The sequence below is a fragment of the Somniosus microcephalus genome, unplaced genomic scaffold (genome assembly GCF_052327205.1).
Source record: "Somniosus microcephalus isolate GS21.2 unplaced genomic scaffold, FLI_Smic_1.0 unresolved_chr1, whole genome shotgun sequence".
NCBI lineage: Eukaryota > Metazoa > Chordata > Chondrichthyes > Squaliformes > Somniosidae > Somniosus > Somniosus microcephalus.
The window spans coordinates 105070317-105091321 of NW_028225179.1; the positions used below are offsets into that span (position 1 = coordinate 105070317).

At 46.4% G+C, this 21005-nt stretch overlaps 2 protein-coding genes across 2 annotated transcripts in view; both read right to left on the minus strand.

Moving 5' to 3' along the window:
• Window positions 1-3042: 3042 nt before the first annotated feature.
• Window positions 3043-21005, minus strand: part of LOC147095683 (complement C4-like) — a 623807-nt gene continuing 605844 nt past the window's right edge. The window contains exons 39-41 of the mRNA XM_085974724.1: window positions 14301-14387; window positions 4145-4277; window positions 3043-3256 (exon numbers count right to left, since the gene is read on the minus strand). Coding sequence (XP_085830850.1) covers window positions 3115-3256; window positions 4145-4277; window positions 14301-14387 — 362 coding nt within the window. The 3' untranslated portion in view covers window positions 3043-3114. The remainder of the gene's footprint in view (window positions 3257-4144; window positions 4278-14300; window positions 14388-21005) is intronic.
• LOC147095684 (complement C4-like) overlaps window positions 16847-21005 on the minus strand; it is a 39484-nt gene continuing 35325 nt past the window's right edge. Inside the window, exons 6-7 of the mRNA XM_085974167.1 lie at window positions 18020-18109; window positions 16847-17004 (exon numbers count right to left, since the gene is read on the minus strand). Of these exons, the coding sequence (XP_085830293.1) occupies window positions 16847-17004; window positions 18020-18109 (248 nt within the window). The remainder of the gene's footprint in view (window positions 17005-18019; window positions 18110-21005) is intronic.

Here is a 21005-nt window from a genome sequence, read left to right on the forward strand (position 1 = left end):
GTGATGGCTCAGTTTGGTGTGAGGGGTCGGTATGGGGATGATGGGCCAGATTGGGGGTGATGTGTTAGTTAGTTGTGATGGGTCATTTTCGTGTGATGGTCAGTTTGGGGTGATGGGTCACTTTGGGGCATATGGGTCACTTTAGATTCATAGAGTCATAAAGTAATACAGCATGGATAGAGGCCCTTCGGCCCATCGTGCCCGCACCGGCCATCAAGCCCTGTCTAATCTAATCCCATATTCCAGCATTTGGCCCGTAGCCTTGTATGCTATGGCATTTCAAGTGCTTATCCAAATGCTTCTTAAATGTTGTGAGGGTTTCTGCCTCCACAACCCTTTCAGGCAGTGAGTTCCAGACTCCAACCACCCTCTGGGTGAAAAAGTTCTTTCTCAAATCCCCTCTAAACTTCCCGCCCTTTACCTTGAATCTATGCCCCCTAGTTATTGACCCCTCTACTAAGGGAAAAAGCTCCTCAGCAACCATCCTATCTATGCCCCTCATAATTTTGTACACCTCAATCATGTCCCCCCTCAGCCTCCTCTGCTCCAAGGAAAACAAACCCAATCTGCCCAGTCTCTCTTCATAGCTGAAGCGCTCCAGCCCTGGTAACATCCTGGTGAACCTCCTCTGCACCCTCTCTAACGTGATCACATCCTTCCTGTAGTGTGGCAACCAGAACTGCACACAGTATTCCAGCTGTGGCCTAACCAGTGTTTTATACAGCTCCATCATAACCTCCTTGCTCTTATATTCAATGCCTCGGATAATGAAGGCAAGTATCCCATATGCCTTTTTTACCACCTTATCCACCTGTTCCGCCACCTTCAGGGATCTGTGTACTTGCACACCCAGATCCCTATGACCCTCCGTCTTGCCTAGGGTCTTTCCATTCATTGTGTATTCCCTTGCCTTGTTAGTCCCCCCAAAGTGCATCACCTCGCACTTTTCTGGGTTAAATTCCATTTGCCTCTGTTCTGCCCATCTGACCAACCCATCTATATCGTCCTGCAGACTGAGGCTACCCTCCTCGGTATTTACCACCCTACCAATTTTTGTATCATCCACGAACTTACTGATCATACCTTTTACATTCATATCCAAGTCATTAATGTAGACCACAAACAACAAGGGACCCAGCACCGAGCCCTGTGGTACCCCACTGGCCACAGGCTTCCAGTCACAAAAACAACCTTCGACCATCACCCTCTGCCTTCTGCCACTAAGCCAGTTTTGTATCCAATGTGCCAAGGCACCCTGGATTCCATGGGCTCTTACCTTCTTGACCAGTCTCCTGTGCGGGACTTTATCGAAGGCCTTACTGAAATCCATGTATACCACATCCACTGTGTTACCCTCATCCACACACCTAGTCACCCCCTCAAAAAATTCAATCAAATTAGTCAGACATGATCTTCCCTTGACAAAGCCATGTTGACTATCCCTGATTTAATCCTTGCCTCTCCAAGTGGAGACAAATTTTGTCCCTCAGGATTTTTTCCAACATCTTTGGAGGTGATGGATCAGTTTGTGGGTGATGGGTCAGTTTGGGGTGATGGGTCAGTTTGGGGGTGATGGGTCCGTTTTGGGTGATGTGACACTTAGACACAAACAGGTGGATTTTAATAAATGGACCCGTGGGCTCAGTGCCTGTTATCAGCAGTGACCTCACTGCACAGATATGACAGCAAACGTGGCCACCGTCAGCCCCTGCCAATACCCGGAAGAGAACTTACTGAGCCAATGCGCAGCCAACATGGCCCCTCCCCCTCCGCCGACAGTCCGGGGTCAGATTACTCCATCTCCCAGAGTGCCGCACGGACTGAGCTGTCCATCGATGGGGCTATTTCTGCCCCATGCTGCATTGTGGGCCAGCGGGGCCGCCATCGCCGCCTCCGTTGCACCGGAAATTCTTCTAATTCGTTCACAGCTGTGCAAAATGTCCCTGAATAATGTGAAAAAGGTGAATCCTCTTCCATGTGAATGAGGGAGAATATGAAGCAAACTTTATTACATCATTGAAGATGAATATAAAGTGTTTTGTGCGACATTCATGATTATTTGAATAATGAGAACATTTGTCAATTTTTATTTAACCCTGTGGGAGGCAATTCAACCGGGAAGATCAATCATGTCAAATTCCTTCTTGTGGTATATTACAGAAGTCAGTGAGCCGGTTATTGTGAAAAGTTTAAGGACTCCAACAAATATCGAAGGTATTGTTGTATCAGACGCATAATTTTCTACACACCCCTATCCAGAGGTACAATCCACACATCTGCTAAAATATGGGACACAATCATTTCACCTCCTCTACTCTGTTACCGTGTACACAGTTTTGGTCAAAATATAAAAAGGGTATAGAGGCACTGGAGAAGGTGCAAAAATGATTCAGAAGGATGATACCAGAACTGACAGAATATACATATCAGGAAAGGTTGAACAGGTTGTGTCTCTTTTCTCCAGAAAAGAGAAAGCTGAGGTGTGATCTGATAGAGGTACTTAAAATTCTGAAACGGTTTCATAGGTTAGACGTAGAGAACACGTTTCCACTTGTATAAATATAATAAATAGAGGCATAGAGTACAACATCCAGGAAGTTATGCTAAATCTTTATAAATCATTGTTTAGGTCCTAGCTGGAGTACTGCATCCAATTCTGGGCACCGCACTTTAGGAAAGATGTCAAGGCCTTGGAGAGGGTGGACAGGAGATTTACTGAAATGCTTCTAATGGCAGGCCGGTCGATAACCAGAGGACACAGATTTAAAATAAGTAACAAAATATCCTGTGGGAAATGAATATTTTTTACGCAGCGAGTTGTAATGACCTGGAATGCGCTGCCTGAAAGTGCGGTGGAAGCAGATTCAATAGGAACTTTCAAAAGGGAATCGGATACATACTTGGAAAGGAAAACTTTGCAGGCCTATGGGTAATTACTTTCCACTGCATAGAAGCGCAGACAAACTAAAACAAATTCTCGCAGGGAAGCTCACTGAAAGTATATTTTATTTTTGTTATCTCATTCTAAACACGTTTTTATTAAAACAGTTGTTATGTTTAGATTGAGCAGGGAAAGAGTCAACATGAGAGCAGCAATAATCTGTTTGATTTACGCTATATTTGGCATCCTAGATTTAAAAGATCATTCATGAAATCTTTCATGTTTTTGCAGGAAGTTCTGTACTTCCAAAGCCTGCAGGTATCTTCCGATGGGATGGCTTCGATCCATGACCTGGCATCAAATAAATACTGCACCCTGCAGATAAAAACAAGAATCAGATATTCAACTGCAATCAACGGACAGCTGTCCTGAGAAGCAGATAATTCTGCTGAAGCATGGGCACAGAAATATCTCTATGGAAAAGTACCGACCCCTCTCTACAAATCAGGAATTACTCTGCTGGTAGAACTTACAGGAAAATCTTTACTGGGGAATCTTCAGCCCCATTGAAGAATGAGCCAAATCATCGGTTTAACAAGAACTTACAACTAAGATGAGACACTGAAATGAAGTCCTACCTGGCTATATTACTATCCTCTGATGGTGTCTATGAGTAATAGGTGGTCCTGTCTCAGTAAGTATGGTTTCACACATCAGAATGTTTATTATTCATTCTCGGGATGTGGGCGTCCCTGGCAAGGCCAGCATTTATTATCCATCACTCGTTCCCCTGAGAAGGTGGTGCTGGGCCTTCTCCTTGAACCGCTGCAGTCCTGGGTGGGGAGCCTTTTTTCATTCATGCAACTGACGGGCTTCACTAGTCAAGTGTCAACCTCATTGGTCAATCAGTTGACCAGAGCAAAGAAATGGATGAAAAGGAACAGGTCAGCGAGTGGATATTCTGAGACCAGAAACTCACCTGCTGTCCTCTCGAAGCCTTATCCTGCCCCTTATCTACAAAGTTCAAGACGGGGGTACAGTGGAACATTCACCCTTGGCCAGGGTGGGCACAGGTGCAGCAACATTCAAGAAGCTCAGGCCCCAGGCAGGACAGAGCAGCTAATTAGATCACTACCCACTGCTACTGGATAAAATTCCAGCCCATCCACCCATTGAGATGTTCAATTACACAGATATATGGTACACTGGCGGTTTTCTATTTGCTGCAATTTGCTGTTTTGACATTTTATGAAGCTGGCTTACTTCCCGCTCACATCGCTGGTTGTCCCATCTTGTCCCATGAGCAGATAACCTTTATCCTCCTTCAGTTGAAATGGGCAGGATTTCCGGTTCAGGAAATGTCGGATGTCATTTACTGTAACATCGTCATCTTTATCTGGTTTCCAGATCATGGAATGAAAGAAAGACCTGCATTTATATCACGCCTTCTTGAAGTGCAGTCTCTGTTGTAATGTAGGAAACACGGCAGCCAATTTGCACACAGCAAGCTCCCACAAACAGCAATGCGATAATGACCAGATAATCTGTTTTTGTTATGTTAATTGAGGGATAAATAGTGACCAGGATCCCGGGGATAATCCCCTGCTCTTCTACGAAATAGTGCATGGGCTCTTTTACATCTACCTGAGAGAGAGCAGACGGGGCCTCAGTTCACCGTTTCATCCAAAAGACCACACCTCCAACAGTGCAGCGCTCCCTCATGCGTGTGTGCTGTGAGGAGGATGCAGAGAAACTCCAGTATGATTTGGACAGGTTGGGTGATTGGGCAGATGCATGGCAGATGCAGTATAACGTGGATAAATGCAAGGTTATCCACTTTGGTGGCAAAAACAGGAAGACAGATTATTATCTGAATGGCAATAGATTGGGAAAAGGGGAAATGCAACGAGACCTGGGTGTCCTTGTGTACCAGTCGCTGAAGATAAGCATGCAGATGCAGCAGGCAGTTAAGAAGGCAAATGGTATGTTGGCCTTCATAGCGAGAGGATTCGAGTACAGGAGCAAGGATGTCTTGCTGCAGTTGTACAGGGCCTTTGTGAGACCATACCTTGAGTATTGTGTACAGTTTTGGTCGCCTTATCTGAGGAAGGATGTTCTTGCCATGGAGGGAGTGCAGCGAAGATTCACCAGACTGATATTGGGATGGCAGGAATGACGTATGAAGAGAGATAGGGTCGATTAGGCTCATACTCATTGGAGTTTAGAAGAATGAGAGGGGGTCTCATTGAAACTTATAAAATTCTGACCGGAATGGACAGACTAGATGCAGGAAGGATGTTCCCGATGGTTGGGGAGTCCAGAACCAGAGGTAACAGTCTAAGGATAAGGGGTAAGCCATTTAGGACAGAGATGAGGAGGAATTTCTTCACCCAAAGAGTGGTGAACCTGTGGAATTCTCTACCACAGTAGGCAGTGGAGGCCAACTGATTAAATATATTCAAGAATGAGTGAGATATATTTCTTAAGTCTAAAGGGATCAAGGGATATGGGGAGAAAGCAGGGACAGGGTACTGAATTTGGATGATCAGCCATGATCTCATTGAATGGCGGAGCAGGCTCGAGGGGCCGAATGGCCTGCTCCTGCTCCTATCTTCCATGTTTCTATATTCACTAGAGTTTAGAAGAATGAGAGGGGATCCCATTGAAACTTATAAAATTCTAACAGGACTAGATGCAGGATGTTCCCGATGGCGGGGGAATCCAGAACCAGGGATCACAGTCTAAGGATAAGGGGTAAGCCATTTAGGACTGAGGTGAGGAGGAATTTCTTCACCCAGAGAGTGGTGAACCTGTGGAATTCTCGACCACAGAAGGCAGTTGAGGCCAAATTATCTATATATATAAATCGGTACTTCTGTCATTCTGTCTATCTGTCTGTCTGTCTGTCATCGCGTGTGCGTTGCGGGTATGCACTCGAAAGTTACAGGGCGTACCTACGCACGTGTTACCTCCAAAGAAAGCTTACGCTTCCGAGATGGTTTTAAGCGTATTTACGTTTCGGCCGGGCTAAAATTGCGCCCGCGGTTTCCCAAAAACCTTCAACATTCCGCTCATTAGCACCTCATTATCCACTCATTAGCGACAGAGTGACCCCGAGCTCGACCAATCGTACGACGGGTTGCTGGCGTGTGCCGCCGGGCCAATCGGTGCGCGTGTGGCCGGGCTTTATCATTCTGAACCGAGGTGAGTCGCCGCCATCTTGATTCCAAACTTTTCCTTTCTTTTTCCCGCTTTCTGCGTCTTAAAAAAAAACGTTGCTTTTAAAACACATATTGTTTTTTAAAAAAATGATTTAGAAAGTAATTAACTTATCTAATCTCATTAATTTTCCTACCTTTCCCCGTTTTTCCAGGTAGGCCTAGAAGCCTCGGCGTCTCCTCCGCACCCACGCCCGAGCTAGGCACCTCCCGGCCCCACTCGAAGGCTGGAGGGCCGAGCCTCAGCCCAGCGCCGCTAGGGTGCGCGCGCAGCAGGAGCTGAGACGTCTCTCTCTGCCGGGGCTTGCTGAGCGTCCAGCGTTACCCTGGCAACGGGCGCAATCGGCGGTCTTCACTTTGGGGGGAGGGGGGGGCGGCCGCGACCCTCGGTGGGGGGGGGGCCGTGACCCACAGGGGGGGGCGCGACCCTCGGGGGGGCCGCGCACGCAGCAGGAGCAGCTGAGACGCGGCGTCTCCCTCTCTGGCTTGATCAGCGTCACGGTTGCCGTGGCAACCGGGCCCGCCGGCCGAGAGAGACACCGCGTCTCAGCTCCTGCTGCGCGCGCAATCGGCGGTCTTCACCTCCGGGGGGTGGCGCGACCCTCGGGGGTCGAGACCCTCGGGGGCCGCGACCCTCGGGGGGGGCCGCCTGCCGCCCTCCCTCCCCTCCGCCCTCCCTCCCCTCCGCCCTCCATCCCCCCTCCCCTCCCCCCGCCCTTGCCCCCCGCCCTCCCTTCCCCCCGCCCTCCCTTCCCCTCCCTTCCCCTCCCCCCCGCCCTCCCTTCCCCTCCCCTGCCCTCCCCTCCCCCCCTCCCCTCCCTTCCCCCCTCCCCTCCCCCCGCCCTCCCCCTCCCTCCCTTCCCCGCCCTCCCCCTCCCCCCTGCCCCTCCCCTTCCCCTCCCACTTCCCCTCCCTCCCTCTTCCCCCCACCCCTCCCCTCCCTCTCTTACCCCCAGTCGCTCTCTCTCTTCCCCCCGGTCGCTCTCTCTCTTCCCCCCAGTCGCTCTCTCTCTTCCCCCCAGTCGCTCTCTCTCTTCCCCCCAGTCGCTCTCTCTCTTCCCCCCAGTCGCTCTCTCTCTTCCCCCCAGTCGCTCTCTCTCTTCCCCCCAGTCGCTCTCTCTCTCTCTTCCAACAACAACATGCCCTCGAAAAAGCCTCGGCACCGCCGGGCACTTCAGCTAGTTAAATATATACAAGAAGGAGTTAGATATATTTCTTAAGGCTAAAGGGATGAAGGGATATGGGGAGAAGGCAGGGACAGGGTACTGAATTTGGTTGATCTCATTAAATGGTGGAACAGGCTCGAGGGGCCGAATGGCCTACTCCTGCTCCTATCTTCTATGTTTCAGCACTGCACTGGGAGTGTCAGCCTAGATTTTGTGCTCAAGTCCCTGGAGTGGGACTTGAATCCACAACCTACCCACTGCACCACGGCTGACACCATGGAAGGGAAATGTGGTTCATTACATTCACTACAGGAAGACTTGAGCAGAAATCAATAAATTATGTTTATTGCTAACCGCCCTTATCAGACCAGAAGCCCCAACATTGCTCTAAGATCATCTCAGGGCACTGAGGCTGTTGGTCAGTCGGAGCTGAGGGAAAGTATAACTAAGGCAGAATCCTCTTTCCCATCAAGGTAAGCAAAGGAGACAAGAAGCAGATGAACCAATGCAACATGTAAATAAAGAAATGCTCTGTTCCGGTTTTAAAAAATTATGTTGGAAATGAGAACAGAGGTGCTCTGGAGGAGGACATGGAACAACTGAAAGAGCAAACCAGAGAAAAATAATTTGTACTGTAAAAAAAGGTTAGCAGAATTCAAGATGGATGAGTCACTAGATCTCGTTGGAAAAGCAAAGACAATGGGGTGATTTTAATTTTGGCCGATGGTGTAAAATAGGTGACATTGAATTATGCACCCATTATAAACTTCACCCGATTTACACTTCCATTAATTTCAATAGAAAGGAAAATTCTGGCCTGGCATATAATTGACGGCTGATTTAATATCACGTGTTTCACAACATCGCCCGATGTTAAAATGACCCCAACGTGTGAGGTTAGTCTAACTGGTCTACAGTTACCTCATTTACACTTCTCTCCTTTCTTGAATGGAGATATTATATGGGCTACTGCCCACTCCCATGGCAAAATTTGCAATTTATGAAAGTTGGACACTTGTGGCCGGAACCTCCGCTCTAACCTGTGACTCCCATCAGCACCATCAGTCCATTGCAAGTTGTGCTCATTCTCTAATCAAATAAATGTGACATAAAAAAGGTCTTGAGGGAGGATAAGGAGGTAAGAGGTGGAGAGAGTTAAGGAGGAATTTTCTGACTGGGGGACTTAGGCAGCTGACCGCAGGGACTCCAATGATGGGGTGAAGGGGGAGGGAATACAGCAGAAACTGGAATCAGAGGGGTGGAAGATGGGGAGGGAGATTTACAATCCGCAGTAGTTTCCAGAGGTGAGGAGGAAGAGGGCCATGGAATGGGAGATTGTGAGCAGGGAATTGGAGGAAGATTGTGAACAATGAATTGGAGGGAGATTGTGAGTAGGGAATTGGAGGGAGATTGTGAGCAGTGAATTGGAGGGAGATTGTGAGCAGGGAATTGGAGGCAGATTGTCAGCAGTGAATTTGAGGGAGATTGTGAGCATTGAATTGCAGGGAGATTGTGAGCAGTGAATTGCAGGGAGATTGTGAGCAGTGAATTGGAGGGAGATTGTGAGCAGTGAATTGGAGGGAGATTGTGAGCAGTGAATTGGAGGGAGATTGTGAGCAGTGAATTGGAGGGAGATTGTGAGCAGTGAATTGGAGGGAGATTGTGAGCAGTGAATTGGGGAGAGATTGTGAGCAGGGAATTGGAGGGAGATTGTGAGCAGTGAATTGGAGGGAGATTGTGAACAATGAATTGGAGGGAGATTGTGAGCCGGGAATTGGAGGAAGATTGTGAGCAGTGAATTGGAGGGCGATTGTGAGTAGTGAATTGGAGGGAGATTGTGAGTAGTGAATTGGAGGGAGATTGTGAGCAGTGAATTGGAGGAAGATTGTGAACAATGAATTGGAGGGAGATTGTGAGCTAGGATTTGGAGGGAGATTGTGAGCAGTGAATTGGAGGGAGATTCTGAGCAGTGAATTGAAGGGAGATTGTGAGTAGTGAATTGCAGGGAGATTGTGAGCAGTGAATTGCAGGGAGATTGTGAGCAGTGATTTGGAGGAAGATTGTGAACAATGAATTGGAGGGGGATTGTGAGCCGGGAATTGGAGGAAGATTGTGAGCAGTGAATTGGAGGGCGATTGTGAGCAGTGAATTGGAGGGAGATTGTGAGTAGTGAATTGGAGGGAGATTGTGAGTAGTGAATTGGAGCGAGACTGTGAGCAGTGAATTCGAGGAAGATTGTGAACAATGAATTGGAGGGAGATTGTGAGTAGTGAATTGGAGGGAGATTGTAAGCAGTGAATTGGAGGGAGATTGTGAGTAGTGAATTGGAGGGAGATTGTGAGTAGTGAATTGGAGGGAGATTGTGAGCTGGGAATTGGAGGAAGATTGTGAGCTGGGAATTGGAGGAAGATTGTGAGCAGTGAATTGGAGGGTGATTGTGAGCAGTGAATTGGATGGAGATTGTGAGTAGTGAATTGGAGGGAGATTATGAGTAGTGAATTGGAGGGAGATTGTGAGCAGTGAATTGGAGGAAGATTGTGAACAATGAATTGGAGGGAGATTGTGAGCTGGGATTTGGAGGGAGATTGTGAGCAGTGAATTGGAGGGAGATTGTGAGCAGTGAATTGGAGGGAGATTTGAGCAGTGAATTGGAGGGAGATTGTGAGCAGGGAATTGGAGGGAGATTTTGAGGAGAGAATTGGAGGGAGATTGTGAGCAGGGAATTGGAGGGAGATTGTGAGCCGTGAATTGGAGGGAGATTGTGAGCTGGGAATTGGAGGGAGATCGTGAGCAGTGTACTGGAAGGAGATTGTGAGCAGAGGATTGGAATGAGGTTGTGAACAGTGAATTGGAGGGAGATTGTGAACAGTGAATTGGACGGAGATTTTGAACTCGGAACTGGAGGGAGATTGTGAGCAGGGAATTGGAGGGAGATTGTGAGCAGTGAATTGGAGGGAGATTGTGAGCAGGGAATTGGAGGGAGATTGTGAACTGGGAACTGGAGGGAGATTGTGAGCAGTGGATTGGAGGGAGATTGTGAGCAGGGAATTGGAGGGAAATTGTGAACTGGGAACTGGAGGGAGATTGTGAGAAGTGGATTGGAGGGAGATTGTGAGCAGGGAATTGGAGGGAGATTGTGAGCTGTGAATTGGAGGGAGATTGTGAGCTTGGAATTGGAGGGAGATTGTGAGCAGTGAACTGGAAGGAGATTGTGAGCACAGGATTGGAGTGAGGTTGTGAACAGTGAATTGGAGGGAGATTGTGAACAGTGAATTGGAGGGAAATTGTGAACTGGGAACTGGAGGGAGATTGTGAGAAGTGGATTGGAGGGAGATTGTGAGCAGGGAATTGGAGGGAAATTGTGAACTGGGAAATGGAGGGAGATTGTGAGCAGAGGATTGGAGTGAGATTGTGAGCAGAGGATTGGAGTGAGTTTGTGAGCAGGGAATTGGAATGAGATTGTAAGCAGTGAACTGGAGGGAGATTGTGAGCAGGGAATTTTATGGAATTTGTGATCAGTGAATTGGAGGGAGATTCTGAGCAAGGAATTGGAAGGAGATTAAGAGCAGTGAATTTGATGGGGATTGTGAGCAGGGAATTTTACGGAATTTGTGAGCTGTGAATTGGAGGGACATTGTGAGCTGCTCAGCAGAAGCAGAACAACCTGACAAATGAGGTCCGTAAGTAAAAGAGGCAACTCCCAGGATTTCTGTGGCAGGTCAGGTCAGTTAATTGCAGAGATGAGTGACATCACAGATAAAGAAAAAAACTGTCTTAGCGATTGAGAAGATTTGGGTTCAGAGGGTCTACGTGGTTGTAGAGGACATGGGTTGGAGAGAATGCAATCAGAGAGGATATGTGTTCAGATAGACTATCAGCTCGGAGAGACTATGGGTTGGATTGAATATGGGGTCAGAGAGGATTTGGGGTCAGAGAGGATATGTGATTGGAGAGGATATGAGGTGGGAGAGGATATGAGGTCAGAGAGGATATGGATCACAGAGGATATGGGTTCAGAAAGTTTATGGGCTCAGATAGGCTACAGGGTTGGAGTGGATATGGGTTCGGAGAGGATATGAGGTCAGAGAAGATATGTGGTCTGATAGGATATGTGGTCTGATAGGATATGGGGTCAGGGAGGATATGAGGTCAGGGAGGATATGAGGTCAGGGAGGATATGGGACCCAGGGAGGATATGGGGCCAGAGAGGATATGTGGCCGAGGAGGAGATGGGGCCAGGGAGGATATGGGGCCGGGGAGGATATGGGGCCGGGTTGGATATGGGGTCGCGGTGGATATGGGGTCGGGGAGGATATGGGTTCAGAAGATCAGCATTGGGATGAAGGCTACAATAACCTTTATCAGTCTGGATACAATGAGAAGGGATGAAGTTTAGAAAAACGAGCCAGCCTCTTGGGATTGTCCAGAATTTAATGTTGACTGGTTGGGTCATGATCTTGGGAGAACGCAATAAAAAAGTTTCCCCAACTTCAAGCGAAGGATGATGCTGGTTGTGCCATACGGGAGTGAGGGCAAAGTAAATTTGCCAACATTGTACATGACAATAATCACAAATAGGTTGTGTTAACTGAAGTAAAACTAAAGCAATGTTTTGATTGTACAAGTGGTAAACATCATCACAATGATGTTATCACTAAAAGCCTTGTTAGTGTTCAAGTATATTCAGCAAAGAATGACCAAAAAATGGATACATCAAAGCATGACCAAAATCTTGATAAAAATGGAGAAAATAGAATATGAGAGTAAAATAGCAAGAAAGACAAAAACAGATTGTAAGAACTTCTATATATATATAAAAAAGGAAGAGGGTAGCAAAGGAAAACATTGGTTCCTTAGAGGCTGCGACAGGCAAAATTATAATGGGAAATAAGGAAATGGCAGAGACGCTAAACAAATATTTTGTATCCGTCTTCACAGTAGAAGATAGAAAAAGCTTTCAAAAATACTGGGGAACCAAGGGGATAATGAGAGTGAGGAACTTAAAGTAATTTAGAACACTAGAGAAAAAGGTACTTGAGAAACTAATGGAACTAAAAGCTAACAGATCCTTTGGACCTGATGACCTACATCCTAGGGTTCTAAAGAGGTGGTGCAGAGACAATGGATGCATTGGTTGTGATCTTCCAAAATTCCCTAGATTCTAGAATAGTCGCAGCGGATTGGAAGGTAGCAATTATAACCCCGCTATTCAAGAAAGGAGGGAGAGAGAAAATCTGGAACTACAGGCTAGTTAGCCTGATATCAGTTGTCAGGAAAATGCTGGAATCCATTGTTAAGGAAACAGGGCACTTAGAAAACCATAATATGATTAGGCAGAGTCAACATGGTTTTATGAAAGTGAAATCGTGTTTAGCAAATATGTTAAGAGTTTTTTGAGTATGTAACTAGCAGGGTAGATGAAGAGGTACCAGTGAAAGTAGTATATTTGTATTTCCAAAAGGCATTCGATAAGGTTCCACATGAAAGGTTGTTATGCAAGATAAGGGCTCATGGTGTTGGGGTAAAATATTAGCATGAATAGAGGATTGATTAATGCACAGAAAACAGTAAGGAAAAACGGGTCATTTTCTGGTTGGGAGGCTGTAACTAGTAGGCTTCTGCAAGCATCAGTACTTGGGAGTCAGCTATATGCAATTTATATTAATGACTTAGATGAAGGGACTGATTGTAATGTATCCAACTTTACTGATGATACAAAGCTAGGTGGGAAAGTAAGCTGTGAGGAGGACACAAAGAGCCTGCAAAGGGATCGAGACAGGTTAAGTGAGTGGGCAATAAGGTGGGTGATGTAGTTATTCACTTTGGTAGGAAGAATAGAAAACCAGAAAAATTTCAAATGGTGTGAAACTATTAAACGTTGGTGTTCAAAGTAATTTGGGTGTCCTCATACAGGAAACACAGAAAGTTAGCAGGTAGGTACAACCAGCAATAAGGAAGGCAAATGGCATGTTGGCCTTTATTGCAAGGGGATTGGAGTACAAGAGTAAGGAAGCCTTGCTACAATTCTATAGGGCTTTGGTGACACCACACCTGGAGTACTGTGCACAGTTTTGGTCTCCTTATCTCAGAAAGAGCATACTCGCCTTAGAGGTGGTGCAATGAAGGGTCACTAGATTCATCCCTGGGATGGGAGGGTTGTCCTATGCGGAGAAATTGAGCAGAATGGGCCTCTACTCTCTGGGGTTTAGAAGAGTGAGAGGTGATCTCATTGAAATATACAAGATTCTGAGGGGGATTGACAGAGTAGATGCTGAGCGGGTGTTTCCCCTGGCTGGAGATTCAAGAACTAGGGGGCATAGTTTCAGGATAATGGATCCACCACTTAAGACTGAGATGAGGAGGGATTTGTTCACTCAAGGATTGTGAATCTTTGGAATTCTCTTCCCCAAAGGGCCGTGCATGCTGAATCGTTGTGTATATTCAAATCTGAGCCAAATAGATTTTTGGACTTTAGGGAAATCAAGGGATAAGGAGATCAGGCAGGAAAGTGGAGTTGAATTCGAAGATCAGCCATGATCTATTGAATGGCGGAGCACGCTCGAAGGGCTATACGGCCTACTCAGCTCCTAATGCTTATGTTCTTACAGGGGGCATATTCTCAGGATAAGGGATCAGCCATTTAAGGCTGAGGAGGAATGTCTTCACTCAGAGGGTTGTGAATCTTTGGAATGCTCCACTCCAATGGGCTGTGAATGCTGAGTCTTTGAGTGTATTTAACGCTGAGATAGACAGATTTTTGGACTCTAGGGGAATCAGGGCATATGGAGATTGGGTGGGAATGTCGAGTTGAGGTGGAAGATCAGCCATGATCTTATTAACTGGCGGAGCAGGCACGAGGGGCCATATGGCCTACTCCTGCTCCTAATTCTTCTGCTGTTATGGTCCTGCAGTCATAGACACATGGGCAAGAACGCTGTGTTCGAAATCTACCAACACACCTCGTGTTATCATCTCACAGCTGTTTCTCAGTAACGTCCGATTGAACCAGGAACCCCGCTTCAAAACAATACTCACTGCTCATTTTGAGAATGCTGGTGATAGACACGAGATATTTATCAAAGTACCCGGCTGTGGTTCTGTTCAGAACTCTCACTGTATAGGCTGCAAAGCAATTTGGAGAAAGAATACATTAGAAATGTAACGAGAGGGTGAATTTCCACCAATGATCCTTCTGCTCCTCCACGTAACCTCGACAGGAGAGTCAGGAAACCCCTGGTTGTTGTGTGTCATATCTTCTCACTCTTTCCCCTGGAGCCCACCGAGGAGTAGGGGGAGGATTCTCAGGCTGATTTACAGTCTGACAGGCCACGGTGTGAGCACTCCTCCCACAGCCGCAACCATCGTTATACCAGCTGATAGTTGGGGAGGGAAGGGGTGTCACCCACACATCAACAGATGTGAGTATCCCGCCCGAGCTCCAGTCTTCACTCCCTGGGACTGGCTGGAGTGGGGTTCAAACCCTGCACCTTCTGACTGAGAGGGGGAGGGCGGGGTGGGGATATTGCCACTGAGCTAAAGTCTCACTCCAGAACCCCCCTCAATCAAATGATGATATCTTTCCACAGCAGAGTTACCTCACTCCAGCCGGAAAACCCTAGGGAAATTCACCCCTCAATGTGGCTGATAAGCCAGTGCGGTATTAAGAGGATGCAAGCTTTATCCCCAGAATTAAAATAGGTGACAAATACTTCACAGCTTCAACAATTCCTCCATTTTCCATTCAGTTGAAGTCAATGGAAATAAAAAGCATAGAAAAGAAAAATAAAAAAAGAACTTGTATTTCTATCACACCTTACATGACCTCAGGACTTCCCAAAGCGCTTCACAGCCAATGAAGTACTTTTGAAGTGTAGTCACTGTTGTAATGTAGGAAACGAGGCAGTCCATTTGCGCACACAAACAGCAATGTGTAAATGACCAGCTCATCTGTTTTAGGGACAGTGACTGAAGGATAAATATTGGCCAGGACACTGGGGAGAACGCCCGTGCTCTTCTTTGAAATAGTGCCATGGGATCTTTTACGTCCACCTGCGAGGGCCTCGGTTAAACGTCTCCTCCAAATGACTGCACCTCTGACAATGCAGCCCTCCTTCATTACTGTACTGGATTGTCAGCCTAGCTTTCTGTACTCTGGAGTGGGGCTTGAACCCAACCTTTGACTTAAAGGCAAGTGTGTCACGGCTGACACTGATTGAACTACAGAGAATGTGCAGCACAGAAACAGGCCATTCGGCCCAACATATCTGGGCTGGTGTTTATGCTCCACACGAACCTCCTCCCACCCTTCTTCTTCTAACCCCATCAACATATCCTCCTATTCCTTTCTCACTCATGTGTTTATCGAGCTTCCCCTTAAAGGGATCTATGCTATTCACCTCAAGCCAATCCTTGCAATTGGGAGAGGTGTAAAACTGGCTGTCGATTTGCTACCAGCCATTTCACACTATCGCACAAAGTCACTCTACCCCAGGGAGATCTCCATGATGATTGGATGTCCTGCTTCCCATTGCCACCCTGGTCACTCCTGCAGGTGAATGATCCCACGGGCCCAGTTGATAAAGACCAGGACGTTTCACATGTAAACTAGCCGTCCTTCTTTCCTCAACCAATATCTCTCGCTTGTTTGATGGATCAGAAATGAATATGTTTAAACAAGGATCTTTGAGAAAGAGTGAAGATATCTCGAGACTAGGACAATTGGATTTTAGAGACTCATTTCACCTCTCCCCCCTCACCGCTGCCAATCTAAAAGCCAGTTTGTAGAATAAACAAAAGCTTCTGTTGCAAATGTTGACTTAGTCCAAACACTCAAAACTAGGGGCCATAAATAAATCAAATAGTCACCAATAAATCCAATTGGTAATTCAGGAGAAACTTCTTGGAATGGTTAGAATGTGGAACTCGCTACCAGGAGGAGTAGTTGAGGGGAATAACATCAATACATTTAAGGAGAAGCTGGATAAACACGAGGGAGAAAGGAATGGAAGGATATGTTGATAGGCTGCAATGCAGTAAGATAGGAGGAGGCTCGTGTGGAGCGTAAACACCGGGATAGACTAGTTGCACCAATGGCCTGTTTCTGTGCTATACATTCGATGCTATTCAACTTTCTATGTTATTCTGCGGAAAGTTGACATGGGCAGGACAGCACGGAATTGCTAAGTTAGGGTCTGAAAGGAAAATCGAGCAATGCAACAGTTCCTTTCATTCCTCTACCGATACTGTACAGCTGACATCAACTTGGAAGTGTGTCTCCCGAGCAATCAGTCCAGCTAATCTTATTGAGCAGAAAATGCTGAAAATACTCAGCAGGTCAGGCAGCATCTTTCGACCTGAAACGTGAACTCTGTTTCTCCCTTCACAGATGTTGCCTGACCTGCTGAGTATTTCCAGCATTTCCTGTTCTTATTTCAGATTTCCAGTGTTTTGCTTTAGTAATCTTATTACAGATTGTGTTTATATCGGTCCTCACACAAACAAATATACACGGTACAATAAATAAAACTAAACGTCAATTAAGCAGCCCTATCTCAATCCAAGGGACGCCAAGAAGGAACTGTTTACCAAGCTTGATAATCCATTGAACAGAAATATTGGAGATAACACGTGTGTGAGCTACACATACCGAAATCCACAATTGGACTGTAACAGGCAAAATCAATCCAAGCCGATCCATTCACTTCCCCGGATATAACATGTTTCATTCCAGGACAGGGACCTGGTGTGATGTGTTTAACAAACAAACAGTTTAAACACTTTTCTCGTTTAAAAACGTTATGCAAAATGCACGCCGATTAGAGGAAATTTATGATTAATGGCAGAACATGTGGTGACAGAATTGAAAAACCAAAAATATGAGAGATAGATCGGTAGGGAAATAGATAGGGAGAGAGAGAGATAGATATGGAGAGATAGAACAAGAGATGGATGGAGAGATAGAACAAGAGATAGATGGAGAGATAGAGATAGAGATAGAGGGAGAGATAGAGATAGACATAGAGATAGAGATAGATGGAGAGATAGAGATAGAGAGAGATAGAGAGATAGATAGATAGCGATAGATAGATAGATAGATAGATAGATAGATAGATAGATAGATAGAGATACCGATAATTATATTGCCCTAGCAATTATGCTGCACCATATTAGTGTTGGATCACTTAATCTGTTCAGATGAAATGACGTTATCCATTATTTTGTACTAACGCATTCATTTCAACTGGGCTAATGACTTTTAATACAAGAGTGTTTTCATATCAACACATTAAAACTTTGTCCCTAACCTCATACTATATTAATCAAACTTATATTACCTAAATTCTGGGCTGTAACACTCTTTGTATCTGCAGTAGTTTTTGATATTTGTTCAGACTAAACATATGAGTGATTTCTTATTTATTGATATATTCAGTTTGGAGTTTCATTATACTGATTAGAATTTAGACAAATATCTTAGTAATTTTATCCCAGCTCCTCTCCTGCATAAGAATCGCCGCCCTCTCTGGACTACTGCTCGACTGAGCATCTGACCCTTTAAGGACACACTCCGGCACTGCAGGATTGCTGCAAGATTTAATCTTTCTCTTTCTAAAGGCATCATTTGCCATTTTCAGTCTGCCATCAGCAGCCCCACATTACAAGGTCTGCCCTGAAACATCACCGTCAGGGGAAAAGAAAGGAGAAGTTACCTGAGCAGGGTATTCATTTCGAGTTACGGCCTACACAGAACGCACCTTCAGCACAAGTACAAATTTCATTGTCGCAGAGCCTCGAGACCATTGCATTCCGTTCAGGAGCGTTGTAAGATATGGTGCAGCTAATGCCTAAAGTCACAACAATAAAACAAACAGAGCTCCATGTAATGCTTTCATCCTGCACTGAGCACATCATCTACTACAGATAATAGCTTTCACAATACAGGAAACCCAGATTAGAAACAAAAACATTGCATTCATTTAGCGGCTTTCATGACCTCAGGATGTCTCAAAGTGCTTTACAGCCAATGAAGTACTTTTCAATTTTAGTCACTCTTGTAGGAAAGTCGTGTCTATTTGCAACACCAAAGTTCTGATTGGTCGCTTGGAGGACAAGACCAGATTTCTGATTGGTCCCCTGCAGGACAAGACACACCCAGCAGTTTGTCCGAAATGTGTAACTAGATCCTGCCTGCTGGAGAATAATCAAGGTCTTGGCAATGTGTAATTTGATCCATTCGTTGTGACAGCCAGGCTCCAGAGCACACAGCGCTAACACTACTGCTTTCAGAGAACAGACAAGGCTCAAACTCCCGGGCTAGGAGCACTCACAGCACTCACACTGCCGAGTTCAGATAGGAAGGGGTGAGGCCATGGAGGGATTTTAAGATGAGGGTGAGAATTCTAAAATCAAGGTGTTGGTGGACAATGTTTGTCCTAATTTTATTTGAGGTTGCGAGGTCCCTTTAACGGGCAGTGCAGCCCATTCAAAATTGCATGCATTTGCAAAATCTCTCATTCAAATGCTGGTAAACAGCCTGCGTGGGACCTCAGACAGCTGTGTGGTCGCACAGCTTAGCGGTAGTGTTGTTGGTGGGCCATGAGCCAATGTAGCCAACGAGCGCAGGGGTGATGGGTGAATGGGACTTGCTGCGTGTTAGGATACGGGCAGCAGAGTGTTGGATGAGCTCAGGTTCATTGAGGGCGGAAGATGGGAGGCTGGCCAGGAGAAAATTGGAATAGTTGAGTCAGGCAAATAACACACACTGTAATGTTATGCATGTTGGTAGGACCAACACAGAATATGCTCTCATTTTTTAAAATGTATTTATTTATTGCCCATCCCCAGTTGCCCTTGAGACGGTGGTAGCGAGCTGCCATCTTGAACTGCTGCGGTCTGGGAGGGGAGGAGAGGGAGAACGTGGTGCAGGTGTAAAGCGGGTGGAGGTAGAAGAATGTGATCCAGGCCTAACAGAGTGTGGGAGAACGTGATCTATCTTACAATCTGGTGCACATTCTTGCTCTCATGCCACCCTCCTTTAGATCTGGATCACGTTCTTCCCCCCTCCCCACTGTTCTCACAGTGCACCCCCCACAACAAATTCCTGAAATTCTCTCCCTGTGTTCCTGACCTTTCCCCCCGCCCCCGAGCTCTTGCCCTTCACCAGCTCCCCGCACCCACTGCCCGAGTTCCTGCCCTGCTCCCCCTCTCCAAGCTCCTCTCCCTACTCGCCAAGCTCCTCTCTCTCCTTTGATCCCCTCTCCTCTCTCCCCTTCAATCCTCTTTCCCCCTTCGATTCCCCTCTCCTCCCTCTCTACCCTTCAATCCTCTTTCCCCCTTCAATCCCCTCTCCTCCCTCTCTACCCTTCAATCCTCTTCCCCCTTTGATCCCCTCTCCTCCCTCTCTACCCTTCAATCCTCTTTCCCCCTTCAATCCCCCCTCTTCCCTCTCTACCCTTCAATTCTCTTTCCCCCTTCGATCCCCTCTCCTCCCTCTCTACCCTTCAATCCTCTTTCCCCCCTTCGATCCTCTCTCCTCCCTCTCTACCCTTCAATCATCTTCCTCCTTCGATCCCCTCTTCTGCCTCTCTACCCTTCGATCCTCTCTTCCACGCTTTGGTCCTCTCTCCTCCCTTCAATCTTCTCCACCGCCCCTTCAATATCCTCTACTCCACCCAAGCAATACCCTGACCTTCACTGCCCCCAGCCGAGGAAAGCGTGGTGGTGCAGGCCACGGCCAACCACACTGTTTGCTGCTGCACATGCGCGACCAGATTCAATGCGCATGTACGATGAGTGCGCAGATGCAGCACCAAACGGGACCGAATATGCAGAGGGACCAGAACACCGTAGAAATAATCACGATGATGTAGAAAACATGGCTGCCAGTTTGCAAAGCCCAACAAACAACAATATGATAACGACCTGTTTGGTTATGTTAATTAAGGGGCAAATATTGACCAGGACACTGGGGAGAGCTCCTTCGCTCTTCTTCGAGTAGTGTCATTAAATTGTTTACATCCACGAGTTCAACGTCTCATCTGAAAGAGGCACCTCTGACAGGGCAGCACTCGCTTAGTGCCGCACTGGATCATCAGCATGGAATTTGTGTTCAAGCCTCGTGCGTGGGTCTTGAACCGATAACCTTCTGACTCAGAGGTGAGAGACACTGAGCCGCAGCAGACACGTAAAGCGGTTCATGCAGAATGCTCAGATATTTTGAAACAATTAAAGCAAAAATCAAAAGTGAACATTTGGAAACAATAGCAACGAACATGCAAATATAAATCATCATCAGCTCCAAGCTCCTCTCCTTTCCCGCATCAAGTCACACACTATTGCAACATGGTCACATAGAATCGTAGAATCATACAGCACAGAAGGAGGCCATTCGGCCCATCGTGCCTGTGCTGGCTCTTTGAAAGAGCCATCCAATTAGTTCCCTGTAGCCATTGAAATGTTCTCCCCTTCAAGTGTTTATCTAATTCCCTTGTGAAAGTTACTATTCAGTCTGCTTCCACCGACTTTTTAGTCAGTGGATTCTGTAATGATATCAGCAAATAGTGATGGTATTTGCCTGTTTGATTATTTATGCCTTACCAGCATATTTGCCTGATTGATTATTTATGCCTGACCAGCAGAGGGCATGTGAGAAACAAGCAGTTTAGTTTTGGTATCGTTTTAGATGGATCTCTAAGATGGTGTCTCCTGTAATGCTGTTAACAGAGTTGAACATACTTTAGA